At 46.6% G+C, this 20,617-nt stretch overlaps 1 protein-coding gene across 7 annotated transcripts in view; it reads right to left on the bottom strand.

Annotated features, from left to right (window-relative positions):
• Window positions 1-2,945: 2,945 nt before the first annotated feature.
• The window catches only part of TULP4 (TUB like protein 4), a 286,724-nt gene continuing 269,052 nt past the window's right edge, over window positions 2,946-20,617 (bottom strand). For 4 of the 7 annotated variants that reach the window (XM_032161426.2, XM_058435633.1, XM_032161398.2 and 1 more), the window contains 4 exons: window positions 20,296-20,389; window positions 16,242-16,385; window positions 10,589-13,089; window positions 3,804-8,173 (listed from right to left, as the gene is read on the bottom strand). In XM_032161426.2, the coding sequence (XP_032017317.1) occupies window positions 8,057-8,173; window positions 10,589-13,089; window positions 16,242-16,385; window positions 20,296-20,389 (2,856 nt within the window). In that variant the 3' untranslated portion in view covers window positions 3,804-8,056. Of the gene's footprint in view, window positions 8,174-10,588; window positions 13,090-16,241; window positions 16,386-20,295; window positions 20,390-20,617 lie in introns of all 7 variants that reach the window. The other 3 variants (XM_058435634.1, XM_032161373.2, XM_032161434.2) reach the window with 3 other exon arrangements.

The following is a 20,617-nucleotide window of genomic DNA, read 5'->3' as shown; positions in this document are numbered from 1 at the left end:
AGTGGCGCAATCTCGACTCACTGCAATCTTGGCTCACTGCAAGCTCCGCCTCCCGGGTTCACGCCATTCTCCTGCCTCAGCCTCCCGAGTAGCTGGGACTACAGGCGCCCGCCACCATGCCTGGCTAATTTTTTGTATTTTTAGTAGAGACGGGGTTTCACTGTGTTAGCCAGGATGGTCTCAATCTCCTGACCTCGTGATCCGCCCGCCTCGGCCTCCAAAAGTGCTGGGATTACACGCATGAGCCACCGCGCCCGGTCGTACTGATGATTTTTTTAAAAATACCAGGCTTGGGCCGGGCGTGGTGGCTCACGCTTGTAATCCCAGCACTTTGGGATTACACTTTGGGAGGCCGAGGCGGGCGTACCATGAGGTCAGGAGTTCGAGATCAGCCTGACCAACATGGTGAAACCCCGCCTCTACTAAAAATACAAAAATTAGCCAGGCGTGGTGGTGCATGCCTGTGGTGTCCCTGTGGTGTCTGGACTGCCTGCCTTTTTACTGGGGAAAGAAAGAAAATATAACACTGGTCAAGCCCCTGTTTCAGTGACCCCAGACATTGAAATAAAAGGAAATGCCCCTGCTACTGGGTAAAAGTGCAAGATTCTGATCAGTGGTTCAAGGTGACACAGGAGTCACTGAGTTGATTCATGTGAAAGGAGGAACGACAGACCATTCACATGAGCTGGAGGATAAACCAACAGGAGACATAGAGACTCTTGGTTCCCAGGACAGAAGGGGAGTGGTGTCAGGGCCGGGCACTTCTCTACTTTTGGAGAAGAGCGGAGAGAGGAAGCACTAGGTTCTGTCCATACCCTCAGGGTTGAAGACAATGGGAAATGGCTGTCACAACTGGGAGAAGGCAACGTGACTGGTTGCCTTTATCATCCAAGCTCCCCGCTCTTTCCCGGGACAAGAGCTGTCCCATAGCTGTGCCTGCAGTGAGGATGCTGCACCATCACCGGGTGCAGGGGAGAGCCTGGGAACCAGCCAGAGCTAAGTGGCAAATGGGATGCTGGGATTCATAACAGTGACCTGGAAGAATGCATGGGCAGGTCAGAGGACAAAGAGCAAGATGCTTTGCAAGGTGTCTGCATGCTGTCCTGAGTGGTGGTTGAAGCTTAAGAAATTCCTGTGACTGCCGGGCATGGTGGTGGGTGCGGTGGCTCACGCCTGTAATCCCAGCACTTTGGGAGGCCAAGACGGGTGAACCACCTGAGGTCAGGTGTTCGAGACCAGCCTGGCCAACATGGTAAAACCCCATCTCTACTAAAAATACAAAAATTAGCTGGGCATGGTGGTGCGTGCCTGTAATCCCAGCTACTCGGGAGGCTAAGGCAGGAGAATCGCTTCAAGCTGGGAGGTAGAGGTTGCAGTGAGTTGAGATCATGCCATTGCACTCCAGCCTAGGCGACAAGACTGAAACTCCATCTCAAAAAAAAAAAAAATTCCTATGACTTACTCTGGGGCGTCTTCTTTACTTGAAGCGGTCGCTCAGACAGGAACTCTGAAATGGGTTCAAGAAATGAGCCGGCACTTCAAATGGATGGCTTCTTATTCTTCAGTACATACAGCAGCTGTTTCTAGGAAGTGTAGGGGAAACAAATCCGTACAGACTGGCTCCTTTGTGAAGCCTGGGTGAGTAACAAAACCAGTCAGCCGCACGTTCACTCTTTCCAGAATTCAGTAACAAAGACTTAAATCTCATTCTATAAAGCGGATGAGCTCACCTGATGAGGGGCAGGGGTGGCCCATCTATAATACTTGTTTTCATGGGAGATGACTAAGTGTAAGTAGCTCAGAGCTCATTACAGGCAAATCTTTACAACACACCAGAGTGAGAAGCTGGGAATAAACCATGTCTATTCATTAATGTGACCCAGAAATCTTGGATTGTTTCAGGATTGGTTTTTGTCTATGGAATCCAGAAATCAATTCAACCTCTCACTGCTTCCATTTTCTTCTGAAAGGAGTGGCAAAAGGTATTCACTTCATAATGGAGTTGAGATTTAGCTGTGGTTAGTATCTTTCATCCTTGGAAAACTGCCATGCAATCTCCATGAGACAGTTATTTCTCTTCTACAGTGAGTTTTGGGAGCTAGGTTTGAGCAAAATTGATTCCTTATTCTTTGAAAAACACCAAAAAGGTAGTTCTGTAAATGTACACATGTACTATCACAGATAAACCTCCCATGCCCCACCTTCCCACCTCCCATGGTCATAGGGAACTTTAGGGCAGAGGAAGGAGGCTCACTAAGCGCTTATGAGTAACAACAATAGTTAACAGTTACATAAGCACCTAGAGTTGAATTGCTTAAAACCTAGGTTTAAGTTTCCTACAAATTAACAAAGGTGTTAATATTTGGTACCTCTGATCTTTAGGTGCTATACAGATGCACTTTTAATCGAGTCTTTTTTTTTTTTTTTTTTTTTGAGATGGAGTCTTGCTCTGTCGCCCAGGCTGGAGTGCAGTGGTGCGATCTCGGATCACTGCAAGCTCCGCCTCCCGGGTTCATGCCATTCTCCTGCCTCAGCCTCCCAAGTAGCTGGGACTACAGGCACCCGCCACCATGCTCGGCTAATTTTTTGTATTTTCAGTAGAGACGGGGTTTCAGCGTGTTAGCCAGGATGGTCTCGATCTCCTAACCTCGTGATCCGCCCGCCTCGGCCTCCCAAAGTACTGGGATTACAGGCATGAGCCACCACGCCCGGCCAATCAAGTCCTCTTTTAAAAAACCATGAAAAAGCAAATGTAAACCAGATCATCAAGAAGACAGCACAATCTCTGACTTCCCCAAATGGGCAACATGATGACCGGGATCTCAGGGTCTCCAGTAGCTGCTGGCAGTTACCAAGAGACCCAGGAGGCAACTGGAGGGTGGGTAGGTCATGCCAATGGAGCGAGGTGATTTCTCCTCACAAGGCTCAAGAATTCTGCACACAATTTTTTTGATCTGCAAAATTTTATTAAGCAATAGCTGGACAACTCTTACAACTTCAAATCATCAAGAAAAAAATAAGGAGATTAATCCATTCAGTAATAAAGACAGAAAATAACTTGGACAAACCACATCGTTTTGAATGCAAACCATTAATGCCTTCTAGAATATCTCCTGCACAATCTAATACACAAAATACATAGGAAGAGAGGCAAATAAGGATGAGCTCATTAAAACGCATTTGGGAATCGCAACAGATCTTGCTTGGAAGGTAAAACAAAGCAGGATGCTGAATTAAAAAACAAACAAACCAACACCGGAGGAACTGAGGTGCACAAGCAGTGCACGCCACTGCCGAGGTCTGGACATGAACATGCTGGTGGTCTAGTTTGGTCTGGGACCTATGCACCTGCATCGCGCACTTACGGTTTAAAAAAAAGGGGGGGGGGGGAAAGAAAATGCCAGTAGTAATAAACTCAGAAATTATGTCCAAATTTACAGTACCAAAATAATGCATTTATAAACAAATGCAAAAACAATACCCCTTTGGTAAATAATACAGTGCCTTTTTCAGTCAAACGCATAACCCATGCTTTTCTACAACACGAAAAAATTTTTATCTACAATAAACAACAAGATCTTAGAACCCTACCCCTCCCCTTAAAAAGAACCGTAAACAGAAAATATAGGTACAAGTAAAGTTACACAAAAATTGCACAAAGCCAAAGAAAATGGAAACAAAGTAAGCCACAACCCATCAGAGTTTTATCAGCCAGAGGTAAGGAATCACACAAATGCTGAAGAGTTCTGAGTTGTGTGCTATTACAGAAATCCCAGGAACTCAAACGACATTTTGGACACATTTTTGTCTCCACTAACTTTGCTTACAGCCATTGACTTGGCCAAATGATACAGGCACACAGCGACACCATGGAGTCCTTCTCCACAGTTGCTGGGCCAAACTTTCCTCTTCAAGAAACCTTTTGAATTTGAAGACTGTGTAACATGGCAGAGCACACTCAGGAATTTGAGGTGACCTAGGTATATATTCCTGTGGTTTTGGGGACAAGTAGTGACTTATTTCAGGGCTGTTCTCATGGACATCCAGCTGAGCAGGGCACACCTGTGGAGACTCCTGTCTTACCTAGAATCAGTACTTTTGTATATTCTATGAGAACAAACACAATTCCAAACACATTTAGAGGTGCACTTTCTAAAAATATTACTTTAAATGCACTGGTTTATATTCAGTACACAGCTCATTAACACGAGAAAAGAAATATTTCTCTACACAAAGGCAATGTTGTGAAATATATTTCCCATGAAAAGTGGAATGATGAGGCTGTTCAGTGCTGCGCTGTTAGGCTGTGAGAGCTGTAAGGGAGTTTAGAGGGCTGTCCAGGCTGACCCTTTCATTTCACAGATGGACAAGTGGAGGCCTAGCCAGCCCCAGGGACTTGCCCAAGATCACCCTCCAACCTTGTGGCAGAGCAGGCTTGACCCTGGGGTTTCCTGACTTTTTGCTATGATTACAAGATGAACATAGCACATTCTTCCATGTCCTTGTAGGACACTTGACAAGGGAGCAATGACTATGGATAAAAAATATTAGCCTGTGAAATTCTTTGATTTATGCTGCCATTAGAGCTTTGAGATTTTCCTGCTTCTTTGGCCCCAATTTTTCTCAGTATATACATTCAATGGGTATATTGTACACAAATCTGTGCCTTTGGTTTGATGAGGTTAGAGCTAAAACAAATTTAGAATTGGTTATATTTGTTAATATATCACACTTCCCTCAAAAAGTCATAGATTCTTTATACAGTTAACCTTTTACTGGACTGCTTTTAAATTTAGGGATTCAATGAGGTATCTTGATATTCATAAACTATTAATAAACATTAAATTTTTAGAAATCTCCTGCATAAAGTATGAATTTTCGTCGTATTTAGTCAACAGAGCCTGACTGAATGAAAGGAGAGTTGAAAATAAGACCACCACTATTAACTGAAAAGTCATCCTACTAGGACCGCACAGCCCGCAGCTTATGTCTGCCTTGGTGCAGGAGGGCAGCCCCTCTTTTCAGGCCCCTGCGTAGAGGGGAGGTGAGCAGTGGCTGCTGGGGTCACTCCGTTACAAACTCACGTGCGCCAAACATCCGAGACAGAAGCCTGTGCCTCCATCGGGGGAAAACGCCTTTGGGGGAGTGAGCTAGGAATTTAGAAGCTTAGTTAATTATTTGCTAAAAAATCCATTTTTTTATTCTCACCTATTTGTAGCTTTCATTTCAAAGATTTTCCCCTGTATTTGCTCTTATTAAACAGGTTCTAAAATGGGCTTTTTCAGGGTCTTTATATCTCAAAAACAACTAGAACACAAAAAGTGAAGCTTATCACCTAATAACTCTTTCCTTGGCTACTCTCATTCTAATAGGTCTCCCCTTTTTATTTCAGATCAACTTTTATTTTCAGATAAAAATAAAATTTTTAAAAGAAGAGAGAATACTATTTGAGTGCTATCTCAAAAAAAGTCTCCTTTGTATATAATCAATAACACAAAATACAAAAAAGATTTTAAAATGATTAATAGGAATTTTTTCCCAATTAGAAAAGTTACAAATTGTCCAGCAAAACACCTTCTATGGGCCGGGAGTGGTGGCTCACGTCTGTAATCCCAGCACTTTGGGAGGCCGAGGCAGGTGGATCACCTGAGGTCAGGAGTTCAAGACCAGCCTGGCCAACATGGCAAAACCCCATCTCTATTAAAAATACAAAAACATTAGCCTGGCGTGTTGGCGGGTGTCTGTAATCCCAGCTGCTCGGGAGGCTGAGGCAAAATAATCACTTGAACCCTGGAGTCAGAGGTTGCAGTGAGCCGAGATTGCGCCACTACACTCTAGTTGGGTGACAAGAGTGGGACTCCGTCTCAAAAAAAAAAAAAAAACACCTTCCATCATATCCTCTTTATTTCTTGCAGCAAAATATACTGTGAACATGTAAGTCGTTACAAAGATACTATTTTTCTAAATAAATAAAATGGGCATAACTCACCAAAACATAACAACAAAATAATTCCTAAGAATACTATGAAAAGCAAGATAAATAATTATCTCCTAAATGATAAAACACGGGAATTGCATTTAAATTATCTGACAGGCTATAACCATTATTGCACAACCAATAAGCACTGAAACACCCTATCAAGCTACAGAAACTCATAAAAAAGAATTAATTCTGATAACATTGCTGAATTCTTTCTGGAAGAATGCACCCACTAAAAATATCAGGTCCAATACTTTACATATAAATGAGAAACTGGTATTAGATGGGAAATGTCCTTTGCCACATCAGAAAACTTTGTCAGTATTTCTCTGGGGTTTGGAGAGAATCGGGAGTGACGTCATGTCATCTTGTTCTGGGAAAAAAATGGGTCGGTTTCTTTTCCAATTTTTTAACTAAAACGGGATTAAAAAAACGTTTAAATTTGAAAATAGTTTTCTGTAGCATCTTCTACTTGTCTGTTTCCAAATAAAATGCAAATTTGGAACCAATGCTAGCGGATAGTTCCTGTGCTCCTGCACAGCAGGCCCAGGAGAGGGGCCTGATCCTCAACAACATCACAGGTAAGAATAACTGAGAAAAACAAAAACAAAAACAAAAACAAAAAACAACAACAAAAAACACTGGGTTTTGTCATCAGGGCTTGAATACTGCCACAGGTTCTCACGAGCAGGAGGAAGTGGGAAGAGATATTCTAGGTAATTCTTTTTTTATACAATTAACAAACTGTGATCAGTCAACTACCTAGGTATTACAATTTTAATAATGTTTCTCAGTGGTTTAGCTCCTTAGTAAACAGTCTGTACAGTTAATAAACAGCTTTTTTTGTTACAGAAGATCATGAAAATTTTGTCAAAGATTTGACTACTGCTGTATTTTAATACCCTGGTGAACACTTAACATTTTTTTGGTTACATTTCTAATTTGATAGAAAGCATTTGTAGTCAACTGAATTTTAATGTAGCCAAGAGGAGAAAAGGAGTGGTTTCAAATCAAGCCTCGTCCACACTTTTAGAATGGGAAAGCATAGAACACAATATCTCACAGGAAAGATCATGTTTACAGTAATGCATTCCAGATTAAAAAGTAAAAGGGGCAGAGAGAGTAGAGGTTGTTTCTCAGCATGTGAGGATCTAGTGACTGCCACCACATTATTTGAGAAAACTGCTACCACTACCACAGGCCAGGATCTTTCCATTTTTGTCTCTCACCTTCTCCCAGAACCAGTCATGCTGAATGACCATCACTGATCCTACGGAACTTTGACAAACGATGAAACTAGTGGAGGCTTTCAATGTAAACATCCTCAGCAGAGGAGTGTAGCCCTCGTACTGCTGCTACAAGTCACACGCTGAGTCACACCGCTGTCTGCAGAGTGATGTGAACCTGTGTATATGTGCAGTTTTTTCTTCACCCTTCGTCCCTTCCCCAACATCCTCAATGAGCAAATCGCATTTCTACCTGGTGAGAACACTCCTGTAAAGAGCCTATTTTGTTGGTCCAACACAGTGTGTCTGCCCAAATGCCCTTTATTAATTAAGTCACCTTTTGGGGAGTAACATAATTAGTGTAAATCAAATGCTGTCCCCATCCCGTTCCCCAAGAACCTGTATCTTAAGAATTTTTGGCTGTGTTTTGTAAAAGCTTTTTGCTTTTACGCTAGTGGTGATGTTGGAGGAGAATACAGGATAATGCATCCTCCCTATGTCTAAAAGAATAGCAGGCTCTAAGGCAGTCTGTCTTCTTTCTGAAGGGCCCAGTAGAGCATTACCACAGCCAAGCTACGTTTCCTGAAAGAACAGCAGGTGCCTAGCACTCTTTGCTTCCAAATGCCACTGAAATGAAAGAAGAAAAGAACAGACAATAAAAGGTAGTAAAGCCCAACCAAATAAATGACGACCACAGGTCAGCGCCCTCTCCTGGGCCTGCCGGGCTTTTCCAGTTTCGCTGTTGGCTTCTGGTCCTCCCAGGCATCCGGACCCTAGAGGGCTCCTCTGGCATCTCCGAAGACCTCTTCCAAAGGCTCTCTGCATCTCTCTCCTCCCCACACCAGTTTCTTCATTTGAGGCGCTGAGTCACGTTGGCCAGGGCAACTGCAAAGGCCTGCACGGCTGAGAACGGATACTGGAAGTCTAGAATGTACGCATTGCCATCAATCCGTCCAAACTGCATCACCTGGAGGAGGGCAGGGGAAGCAAAGACATTAAAGAACAAGGCGAAAAGGCTGGGCGCGGTGGCTCAGGCCTGTAATCCCAGCACTTTGGGAGGCCGAGGCAGGCAGATCATGACGTCAGGAAACCGAGACCATCCTGGCTAACACAGTGAAACCCCGTCTCTATTAAAAATACAAATAATTAGCTGGGCGTGGTGGTGGGCGCCTGTAGTCCCAGCTACTCGGGAGGCTGAGGCAGGAGAATGGCGTAAACCTGGGAGGTGGAGCTTGCAGTGAGCTGAGATTGCGCCACTGCACTCCAGCCTGGGCGACAGAGGAGACTCCATCTCAAAAAAAAAAAAAAAAAAAAAAAAAAAAAAAAGAACAAGGTGAGCAAGGCGACAGCCGGGTCTGCATGGCTCCTTATGGAAGCAGTCAGCACCATCTATGAGATGCTTCTGCTAACAAAAGTGACCCTGAATCTGGTGAAGCTTCTATATCTAACTCCAAGTTTGTAGGAAATAAGGGGACTGAGGAACATGTTAACACAATGGAGACAGTGAGCAAGGTTTGGAATGTGGGGACAATGGCCTCCAGCTCCATCCATGAAAAGTTACCTGTGGGGCACAACATCCAATGTTTGGGTGACGGGCATACTAGAAGCCCACCCCCCATTATGCATGTAATGCGCATGTAACAGGCACATGTACCCCTGAATCTAAAAGAAAAAAGAAAAAAAAAAGAATGGGGGGAATGCTACAGGCCAAATGAAGTGGTTTCTTCACCTAGGAAGTAGAAAGGAGAAAGAAAAGCAGAAAGAAACACAAACAGGCCAGAGGCTCCAGAAGAGAAGCAGCACCGCCACTGTCCAACACCGCTGCCTCAGGGAGGGACTTGCTGACCACTTCCTCACCAGTTCCTGTGCCTACATCCCATCAGACAGTGGCGCCACGCCCTAGCACATGGGCTGCACTCATCGCCTCTGGTCCCCAATCTGTGTGCTCCACAGCGGCGGGGCTCTGTCTTCCTCACTGCCCTGATTCTAGTACTATAGCAGGGGCTGACAAACTTTCTGTGAGGGGCTGATAATATTTTAAGCTTTGTGGGTCATACGGTTTTTACCACAACTCCTCAAATCTGCTGTTGTCCGGCCAAAACAGCCAGGGACGACAGTCAGGTGAATGAGTGTGGCTGTGCTCCAATAAAACTTTGTTCCAAAAAGAGGCGGCTGGCCAGAGTGGCCCAAAGGCCAGTTTGCCAACCCCTGGGCTTAGAGGATTGCCAGACACACAGCAGGTTCTCCATAACATTTATTGAGTGAATTAACGAAAACGTGAATTTAAGTAGAGAGGGGAAGGGACTTTGCAGGATGGTGAAGGGGGACGTTGGCAGCAGGACAGGGCAACCCTTCCGGGCTGAAGCAGGGAAGAACTAGGACCCAGTGTGTTCAGCTGCACCATGAGGTAACATCTGGTTCGAGAACTGGGGAATGACTTCCATATACAGAGAAATAGGCAAACGAGCCAACAGAGAGAAAACAGGAAGTTGATATGTCTAGGGGAAGAAAAGTATACAAAAAAGGAAATGTAGCTAAGCCGTAATACATGGCTCAGCTGTGGGTCCTACTGACTAGCATAACAAGGTAACCAGTGACCACTGATTTAATGGGGAAGGAAAAGCTGTGTGCATACGTGTGTGTGTGTGTGTGTGTGCACAGGGTGAACAAAACTAACCCTCACGTTCCTTAGGAAGTCGCCATCTGATGCCAAAAACAGAAAAGTCAATGAACGGAAGTAGAAACATATTCTTTACAAATATGACTGCAGGCCAGGCGTGTTGGGTCACGCCTGTAATCCCAACATCTTGAGAGGCTGAGGTAGGAGGATCGCTTGGAGCCCAGGAGTTTGAGACCAGTCTAGACAACACAATGAGACTCCCATTTCTAAAAATAAAAATTAGGGCTGGGCGCAGTGGCTCATGCCTGTAATCCCAGCAATTTGGGAGGCCAAGGCGGGCGGATCACGAGGTCACGAGATCGAGATCATCCTGGCTAACACGGTGAAACCCCGTCTCTACTAAAAATACAAAAAAAAAAAAAATTAGCCGGGCGTGGTGGCGGGCACGTGTAGTCCCAGCTACTCGGGCAGCTGAGGCAGGAGAATGGCGTGAACCCAGGAGGCGTAGCTTGCAGGGAGCCGAGATTGCGCCACTGCATTCCAGCCTGGGCGACAGAGCAAGGCTCTGTCTCAAAAAGAAAAAAAAAAAAAATACAAGGCAGCAGTGGGCACACTAAAATCATAACCCCATGAGCTCCACCTGAGAGGTGTTCGTTGTTTTCCACATTTCTCATTTGGCCTTTTGAAAAATGCTCATTGAAGGCCGAGGCACTGACACCCTCGCCTCCTGGGCTCGCAGCACCACCTGGTCTGAGGTCTTACCTGCCGCCCCTCTAACTCGATCTGGAAGTTCTTGGCAGACTCCTGGGTCACCCGCCCCCCAAAGTCCAGCTGGTAGACCTGGGTGGCCTCATTCCACAGCGGCTGCTTGTTGGCCATCACGTACACGAAGCCTTGGCTGCCCAGCCGCCCGTCCTCCTTCTCACTGGCCCGCCGGCACTTGGCCTCCTCCAGCTCGCCGGTGGCCCGTGGGGCGCGCTTGCTCTTCCAGCCCTTTCTGCTGCCCTGGCTCTGGTTCATGAGCTCATCCCCGCTGATGAACAGCTCAGGCTCACTCTCGGAGCTGTCCTGGAACTCGTTTGTCTTATTCAACTTCTTTGACTTCAGTTGGTCTTTCTGACTCTTCACTTTCTTCTTCTCTCTCCCCAGGTGTGGGCTGGAGATAAGGGAATTAAAGTCACTCAAAGTTCTAGCCTCCTTCTTCACTTTGCCCTCAGTGATGGCCTGAACGCTGCCTTCTTCTGCTCGGCTATCCAGGCGCTTCCGGTTCTTCTTTCCAAATTTTTCTGTCCGCTGGGGAACTGGGCTTTCGGTCAGAGAGAGGACTTCCTGGAAGTTGTCTGCAGTCTCTACCATCACCTCTGTGCCCATGTGGCTTTGGAGGTCGGCAGGTGGTGGGGACACAAGGGGCTTCTCCACCACCAAGTGTGGCTTTGGGGGGAGAGTGCCCTGGGGGTTCTGCATGGGCGGGCAGGCGCTGTAGGAACTCCATGGATGCAAGGCGACAGGTGGCAGCTGTAAACTAGAGCATGTGCTGCTTCCTGGGTACATGGGGGGCAGGGTGCAATAGGAGAGGCTGGGTGGGTACACCGGCTGAAGGACCACAGCAGGCTCCTGTTGTGCAAACTGTGTTGGGGACAGAGCATCTTTGGGAGAGCAGGGAGCCTGCACTCCAGGCAAAGGGGAGTTGTTATAGCTTCCTGGATATGGCACTCCCATCCCATAGCCTGTTTGGAAAGTGGCAGTGGGGCTGGCAGGAGACTTGGGGGAGATGAAGGGCAGTCGGGACACATCCAGGTGCTGGCCCTGACTCAGCATTAGAGGGGACAGTTTTAAGGGGTTGGGCCCTGAAGTCTGTGCTGTCCTTTCTTGAGGAACCCAAACGTCCTCACCCAGCATGGGGTCCCACTGGTAAGGGGGTGGCCGTTTCAGGGTGACAGCAGCTTCAGGCAGGGGAGGGTGCCTCAGGGCCTTCTCAAGCTGACAGTGCTGGGACAGGGCCTCGTCCTCTGTAAAGGCGGAGTTGACGTAGTCAGTGCGGTCGCGGGCGCTGTCGGGTGGGCTCAGGAGGCTGTAGGAGGACTGGGAGGCCAACGGGGAGGCGCTGGCAGTATGGGCCAGGGAGGCTCCGGGCTGTGAGCTGGGCCCCGTGCCACTGCACTGACTGCAGGTGTACAGGGCAGGTGGGGGCCGCGCTGGGAGCTGTGTCACCACCCCTCCGGGCCCGCCCTTGGGCTTGGCCAGGGGCTGCAGGGGTGCCCGCGGGCTGTCGGCCAGCTGGGCCATCTTGAGCGCAGCCTCACGGTTGTTCCTCCGCAGGGTAGCGTGGATGAGGCTATTGTCGGACCTCTGGGCAGCCCCCCGCCCCTGGGCCAGCTGGCTGGCAATTTCGGGATACGGGGGTGGGTCCCCGGTGGGGAGGGAGTAGCGAGGGACGGTCAGGCGGTTCAGGGTGGCACTGCTGCAGGGCTGGGGGACCTTCTTCTCAGTGGCCGTGAGCCTCAAGGTGGCGGAGCTACCTGGGCCGGGGAGGGTGTAGGTGTTCTGGGAGCACAGCATCCGGGTGCGGGGCCGGCACACCTCCTCCACGTTGCCACTGCTGTCGAAGGTGGTGATCCTCTCATAGCCCAGGGGGGTCTGGTAGTGCACTGATGTGGGGTAGAGGGAGAAGTCGCCCTTCTTCAAGCACACATCCACTGGGGGCTGTGGGGGCAGCAGAGGGGGCGGGGGTGCTGCTGTGGTGGGGGCAGCGGGGATGGTTCCTGGGTACGGGGGTGGAGGGTTTATCTTTGTCACCTGGACCTCCTGGGGGGCACTAAAGACCACTGCGTCCCCCTCAGCTGCCAGCTGCGGTGTTGGCCGCAGGGCCTTGGCTGACTTCTGCAGGTGTTCGTGGTCTCGGTCTCCATGGCCCACCGTGGACAGCTGCATGGGCCCCTGCGGCGGGGGAGGCAGGGACAGTGGAGGGGGGTTCTGAATGATGCGGCCCATTTCCACGCTTCCGAAAATCACCTGTCCAGGATTGGAGTACCGGTTGGAGACTGGGTACTGGGTGGCACTGTCACCTGCATGTTCTGCTGCCCCTACAGCTGTCGTCTGGTTGGTCAGGACATCTAGCTGCACATTCTGATTGGCCAGTAGGGACTGCACCAGCCCTATGCTCTGCGTGGGGGACATAGCCTGAGCCGAGCTGTGGATCGGTGCAATAGGGATGTTCACGGTACAAGGTGGGCTGTTCTCAGGGACACCAGATGTTCCTGTCACTGGAAGAAAATTAGAAAAAGGAACTGCTTACAAAAACACTGCCATTAAACCAGATCAGGATAAGCAATACATCTGGACTCATTCAGTCTCCTTCTGTAAACAAAATGCAATTGCCAGAGACAGAGACGTGTCTGCTTGGGGAAAGCTGGCCTGCTCGCACAAGTGAGATGGGTTCTTGAGGGCAGCCTGCTGCTGTCTGTTAGCTAAGGGTACTGTCAGAACTTTTCAACTAACTCACTTTTGAACCTTCTAAACTTGGCACCAGTGCCTCAAATGGCACCATCACAGATAATTAAATGTCTGAAGAAGCTTTTTACTGGTGATATTCATAAAAGGCCCACCCTTTTATGCAAGAAGAGGGCAATGGTACAGGAAAAACCTCCACTGAGGACTCCCAGTGCCTAGGCCTCTGAATAGGTCTATTCATGATTATGGGATGGATAGTGTGGAAAGTGTCACGCAACAGATGTGTATAAGAAATGTATGCACATTAGGTTTCTGTAAATAGAACCATGTAAAATGTGGTAGAAAAAACAATGAAAAGAATCTTCCAGTGAATCTGGGTATCACATGAAGGATCATTTCCTAATTTTTTTTTTTTTTTTTTAAGACAGAGTCTTGCTCTGTCGCCCAGGTGTGCAGTGGCAAGAGTTTGGCTCACTGCAACCTCCACCCCCTGGGTTCAAGTGATTCTCCTGTCTCAGCCTCCCCAGTAGCTGGCACTACAGGTGAGCACCACCACGCCCAGCTATGTATTTTTAGTAGAGATGGTTTTTTTTTTTTTTTTTTTTGAGGCAGAGTCTCACTCTGTCGCCCAGGCTGGAGTGCAGTGGTGCGATCTCGGCTCACTGCAAGCTCCGCCTCCTGGGTTCACGCCATTCTCCTGCCTCAGCCTCTCCGAGTAGCTGGGACTACAGGCGCCCGCCACCACGCCCGGCTAATTTTTTTTTGTATTTTTTAGTAGAGACGGGGTTTCACCGTGGTCTCGATCTCCTGACCTCGTGATCCGCCCACCTTGGCCTCCCAAAGTGCTGGGATTACAAGCGTGAGCCACCGCGCCCGGCAGAGATGGGGTTTTGCCATGTTGGCCAGGCTGTTCTCAAACTCCTGACCTCAGGTGATCCACCCACCTCGCCTCCCAAAGGGCTGGGATTATAGGTGTGAGCCACCGTGCCTGGCCTTTACCTGCTTTTTAGCATTTCAAACAGTATGTAAGGTAGAGCCACGCTGAATTAAACCCTATAAATATATCCTATTTGTAAACAGAGTTTAATGGAGCGTGCATGCGTTTGAACAGCGATCTACAGACAGGTGCTCAGAGCCACTGTCTGCACCGCCCTGTTTAAAGTGCCCACTGAGCACTCTGCAATTGGCTCCTCTAGGCCCATTGTGCTACCCTGTGGCTTTTCCCTTAGAGAAAACTGCCACTGATCCAGAAATCTGAGGCATGGTGTAAGTACTGTGTGACAGCTAGTCCATGATTAGGAAATGTGACACTGGCTGACTTTTCATCAAAAGAACTACAGAATCAAGCCAGCTAGTTTATCAAAAGCTAAGGTGACCCTTCCTTGGGGTCTCCTAGTAAGACATAACTCTCCCCGGGCCGCACAAATTTGGGTCTGTCTCAGGTTTCCTATGATTCCTGTTCAGATCCCTCTTGGAGAAGCTCTCTCGTCTGTATGAAACACTGATGGCAGGCATCTTCCCTTTTAAGGAAGAAGAGCCTCTTCGCTGAGTCACCATCATTAAATGTAATCCCTGAGACAATATGTTCCCTCCTCTCATTGGGAACCACAGACAATAAGGACAACTGCAGCAACAGCTGAACCTTGGAGAGGGCTGTATTCCTCGCATTTTGGGAGAACAGGGAAAGCGTTAAGGGGAAAGTTTAAAAGATACTTCTAATTCCAAGATTCTGAAGTAGAAGGGGATGCACTAGAAAGCTCAGGTATGGGAGGCTTCACCAAACTACAGGTATTTATGTGGTTGTAAGCTTGGCCTATTAGGACCACATAAGCCTAGGAGATTTGCTCACCCATGCAGGAGAGGTCACCATCAGAGAAGCAAGATGGCTATTGTTGGAAAGTGCAGTAGAAATCTTTTTTTTTTTTTTTTTTTCAGTTAAAAAGACTGGGCTGAGAGAAGGTAAACAACTCTCTCAAGTTCAGAGCCCAGCTGAGGAGGCGGGCCCAAGGTGGAATGGGTGGCCCTCTATGTCCACTGCGAGAACCAGTCCCTCTGGTCACAGACATCCAGATACTGGAGAAGTCATGGTCCATGTCTGGGTTCCTCTAGCTCAGAAACCAGAGACTTCCAGAGCCCGCTTAGTTGGAAGTAGAGGAGTCTGTGTATCTATAAAATCTCAGGTGGCCTTTTACTTAGAAAAGCAAGTTATTTTCAAGTACCCTCTAGTGAAATAGTTACACACAACTAACTGGCCAGACTAATTGGAAGTCATTGTAATCTATTAATCAAAATAGGATCCTTTAAGAATCCCCCCACCAGGAAACACATTAACTTAAGATGCTGTGGATATTGATATTTACCATTTGAAAACTGGAATTTAAAAATCGTATACCAGATTTTATCTTGAACTCAGGCCAGGCCCCTGTGCACTAAGACATGCGGCTGTGGTGGAAGAGAGGTAGTTCCAGGTAAAGGCTTTTGTGTCCTGGACACAGGGCAGATTTGAGAAACTGGGCTCTGTGCGCACCACGGGAACGCTGGAATGAGACACTATCTCAGCAGGGATTGAAAGGATGAAGGCTGGCCTAGATCAATGAGATTGGGTCTCAGTTCTGATTTTATTTAGTCCCAATCAGTCCCGCAAACTTATCTGAATCCAGACACATGACTAAGAGGATAGCTGTGAGGATAAAGCCAGATGTTAGAACCGTGCCCCGCAAACACAAGGCGCTGCTGCCACTGTAACCATCTGTGCTCCAGCAGCTCCCCTCCTGCCAACACTGGTGCCAACCCGTGACTTTTTCCCTGGGACATGCCCTCACATCTACCAACCTTACTGAGGCAGGGATACCTTTTCCAAACCCAGGTAGCAGACTGAAATCCTCAACAACTTGCCACTCTGTCCCCCTTGCATGATCCACTGATAGAGGGACCGTGACAAACACGTTGATGTATGTGAACATACCTGGTAAATCATCTTCATCTTCACTGAAAACATTTGGGTTGAAGACAGGTAAATTAATATAGTCCATGGAAATTTTCCGAACTTCTGGGAGATAAATGGTCATCTGCCGCGGCTGGAGATGCAGGAGGCTGGTTTTATAGATTACTGGTGGGGAAAAAGAAGGGCACAGTTAACAGAGACACACCAGAGCAGAGCCAAAGCGTCAAGAGAGTCACAGGAAGAAGGGCGCGCTGCAGTTTCCCTGCCATCAGAAGACAGATCTGTGTAGGCAGGGCCCAGAGGCCGAGAGGAGCTCTTCATTTCTCCCTAGTACTCAATGTGACCATACTAGCCACAGTTCTGGATTCAGTAACAGCAGATTCCTGGTCTAGCTTGGCCTCCTTGCCAATGATTTGTCTACAGAACTACAAATTTCGAATGTTAAAAACATTTTAGACACAAATCATTTCTTTTGGACTAAGCTAGGGTATAAAAACATATTTTTTGAAAACCTCATTTGCAATCAGAAGGATGATTGAATGGAAATAGTTGTGACAACCAGAGTGCCAAACAAGGGAAGCTTGGGCAACCAAAAAACCGTGTGAAAGCAATGTTGAGATGGGGGTGGCATGGTTTCATATAGGAATAAAACATAGCTTTCATTTCGGCTGGAACCTTGGTTTACTGGCTTTCAATTTTAATCTAACCATCAGGATAGAGATTTATAGGGAATTTACACACAGTTGTTTTTTTTAAAACCTCAAGATTTAATTTGATTAACAGGGACATTTAGGAGAAGGCCTAGATTGCAACTAAAATATTTAGAGGAGACAAAATAAGTTTAAATATAATGAATCTGAATTTAAGTTTCACAGTAGTTAAAGTCGGGGTGAAACTGCCCTGTGAACTTGCTTTTGTGTTCAATAGTCTCTCCTGTGAGACAGGTAGCACAAAGCTTCTTTATTCTAGCTCCATGGCGGTCACCTTAACACTTAGCGGCTGACCTGCAGCATGACTGCGGCACAGCAGGCCTCCTTTGTCGAAGCATCTTTGCAGGGCTGGCCCATGGACTGGTATGGGCTACGGTAACTTCTCCTGCCCAACAGTAGGAAAGGCCCTAGGCATGTGTTTCTCTCTCTTGCCCACAAAGGAAAGAGAATATGAATTTTGGTTTAAAAATTCTGTGTGGTTCCATATGACTTAAGAATTAATGCATTAAAGTGCTATTCTTTGTTGTTCACATTGACAAAGCAATTTAAAAAAAAAATTCTAGGAGGGATTAGAAAAATACCATCAGTTGGCCGGGCGCGGTGGCTCACGCTTGTAATCCCAGCACTTTGGGAGGCCGAGGCGGGCGGATCACGAGGTCAGGAGATCGAGACCACGGTGAAACCCCGTCGCTACTAAAAATACAAAAAATTAGCCGGGCGTGGTGGCGGGAGCCTGTAGTCCCAGCTACTCGGAGAGGCTGAGGCAGGAGAATGGCGTGAACCCGGGAGGCGGAGCTTGCAGTGAGCCGAGATCGCGCCACTGCACTCCAGCCTGGGCGACAGAGCAAGACTCCGTCTCAAAAAAAAAAAAAAAAAAAAAAAGAAAAATACCATCAGTTACCTACAGGAAAGAAAACTAAGTGGCTGATGGTGAGAATGACACAGATTTTTACTACAGACCCCTCTGAATCCTTTGAATTTTGTAGAATCTACTGTTTATTGTTAAAATGCCAAAAATTCAAAATAAAAAAATTTCACGGGCCAGATCATTCTAATTAAAGAAAACAAATTATCCAACCTGGGGAACAGCACTCATTCTTTAAGTTCACTAGAGTGCCATATACTGTCTTTGAAAAGATTATTTAATGGGGTACCACATATAACATGCCTTCTAGTATCCAATAGTTAATTTCTGTTCTCTAGTATTAATAGAATCAAGTGGAAAATTCTTTTAGCTTGACAAAGTAGCTCTATGGATCAAAATGCCAGTTTTAAAAAGGTCAAGATGGGCATGGTAGCTCACACCTATAATTCCATCACTTTGAGAGGCCAAGATGGGGGTATGGCTTGAAGCCAGGAGTTTAAGACCAGCCCCGACATAATAGTGAAGTCCTATCTCAACCAAAAATTTTGAAAAATTAGCTGGGCATGGTGGCATGTGCCTTGTCTATAGTCCTAGCTAGTACAGGCTGAGGGGGGAGAATCACTTGAGCACAGGAGCTTGAGGCTGCAGTGAGCTGTGGTGGCGCCACTGCACTCTAGCATGGGTGACAGAGCCAGGCCCTATCTCCCTGCACCCCCCAAAAAAGGCCAGCATTTGTCTCAAAGGCTCTCACACGCTCTCTCATTGTAAGATCTTTATTGGCTTATTTGTGGACCTTCTCAACATCCAAGAATGAAAAGACCCATTAAGTAAATTCTCACTTCCATTCCCTTTTTCAATATTTACCATCGGCAGATGGCTAAGTTCTCAGCTTACTGATGTGGGAATAATCATGATAGCCAAACAGTAGTTACTAAAAATCAACCTTATCTAATCAATAGGGCACTAACGAGTAACTGAACAACAAGCATTTGTGGTCATCAGAGTGTTTCCAGGTTGCTGAAAATATTATGAAAGATTTATTTGCATTATGTACAGGAATGGTCCATTGTGATTCCCTAAGTCAGTTTTATGTTTAAATTTTATTCCTCTTTTTATTTGAGCTCAGAAACTTCAAAATGAAAAACTCAAATGCAGTGCTATTTAAAAAATCTCTGAAATGCCTCATAGCAATAGGTCTTTCTAACATCTAATCTGTAAGAATAATTTATTTTAAAGGATCTGTGTATGAGTTTGTTGCATTTTCCAATGTTTGTTAAAATTTCAAGCATAGAAAAGTTAAATGAATTTCATAGTGAATAATAATCATATACCCACCTTCTAGATTTTACCACTCCCATTTTACTGCTCCTGCTTTCTCTCATATTTTCCCATCCCTCCATTTCCTGTGCCTGTCTGTATCATCTACTTTCAGAACTCAGACACTGTTATTTTAAGAGTACTCATAGCTAAAAATTCTTTTTTCTTTCTTTTTTTTTTTTTTTTTTTGAGACAGAGTCTCACTCTCACTCTGTCGCCCAGGCTGGAGTGTGGTGGTATGATCTTGGCTCACTGCAACCTCCGCCTTCCAGGTTCAAGCCATTCTCCTGCCTCAGCCTCCCGAGTAGCTGGCATTACAGGCACCTGCCACCATGCCCGGCTAATTTGTGTATTTTTAGTACAGACGGGGTTTCACCATGTTGGCCAGGCTGGTCTTGAACTCCTGACCTCGTGATCTGCCCGCCTCGGCCTCCCAAAGTGTTGGGATTACAAGCGTGAGCCACCGCACCCGGCCAGCTAACTTCTTATAGTCTCTAATGCTTTCTTCTCCACTTTCTTCAGGAGTTTACCAAAAATCCGCCCACCGCAAAAGGCCTAGAAGTCAAAGTTTCGAGAAATCTATGAGAGCTGTGATACAAATTTTGGCTATTCCTATCATTTTTATATTTCTATTGTTTTTATAAGTCAGGGCTTACAGCAAAAAATGAAAATCCTGCTGGCGACCAGGCATGGTGGCTCATGCCTGTCATCCCAGCACTTTGGAAGGTTGAGGTGGGCAAACTGCTTGAGCTCAGGAGTTTGAGACCAGCGTGGACAACGTGGTGAAACCCTGTCTCTACAAAAAATACAAAAATTAGCCGGGCATGGTGGCGCGAACCTGTAGTCCCAGCTACTTTGGGGGCTGAGGCAGGAGGATCACTTGAGCCCAGGTCAAGGCTGCAGTGAGCTGTGATCGTGTCACTATACTCCAGCCTGGGCAAGACACTATCTCAAAAAAAAGTTAAAAGATTAAAAAAAAAATGCCACTGGCAAAAAGCCAATGTGAGTGAGAATTCTAATTTTTGTGAAATCACTGTGGCGAAGTTAAGGTTTAGAGGTAAAATACATGCTAATCTTTTGCTGTCTTAAAAGCTCATCTTCTAGTTTAAGCCACTAAAGGTGGAAACTGGACGTTTTAGTTTGTTCCAACTGGGACAATGAGAGAACAGGACATGATTTTTACCTGCACCGAGGTTGGTTGGCAGGAAAGCAGCCAAGCCCACAATCTTAAATTTGGTTCCCCAGATATTAGACGTGACCTGAGCAAGATAGTTGTGCTGCGGTGGGAAGAAAAAAAGAAGAATCACAATCTATTTCTGTATTTTCAACTGGTCACTTAGTAAGAATGTTAATATTTATTACTTAACAAGCCACAAGTGTGCACTGCAAGAAATACCCATTCCCTACCTCATCTACCATTTGCAAGATCAGAAGCTAACGAGGGCAGCCAGGCAGGCAGCAGTGAGTGGGGGCGCATCGAGCTGGGGGAAAGGTGGGGGTGTGTC

This window comes from Hylobates moloch, unplaced genomic scaffold (genome assembly GCF_009828535.3).
Source record: "Hylobates moloch isolate HMO894 unplaced genomic scaffold, HMol_V3 SCAFFOLD_2, whole genome shotgun sequence".
Taxonomy (NCBI): domain Eukaryota; kingdom Metazoa; phylum Chordata; class Mammalia; order Primates; family Hylobatidae; genus Hylobates; species Hylobates moloch.
Note: the sequence above shows the minus strand (reverse complement) of the source record. Positions and strands in the feature narration are given on the sequence as shown.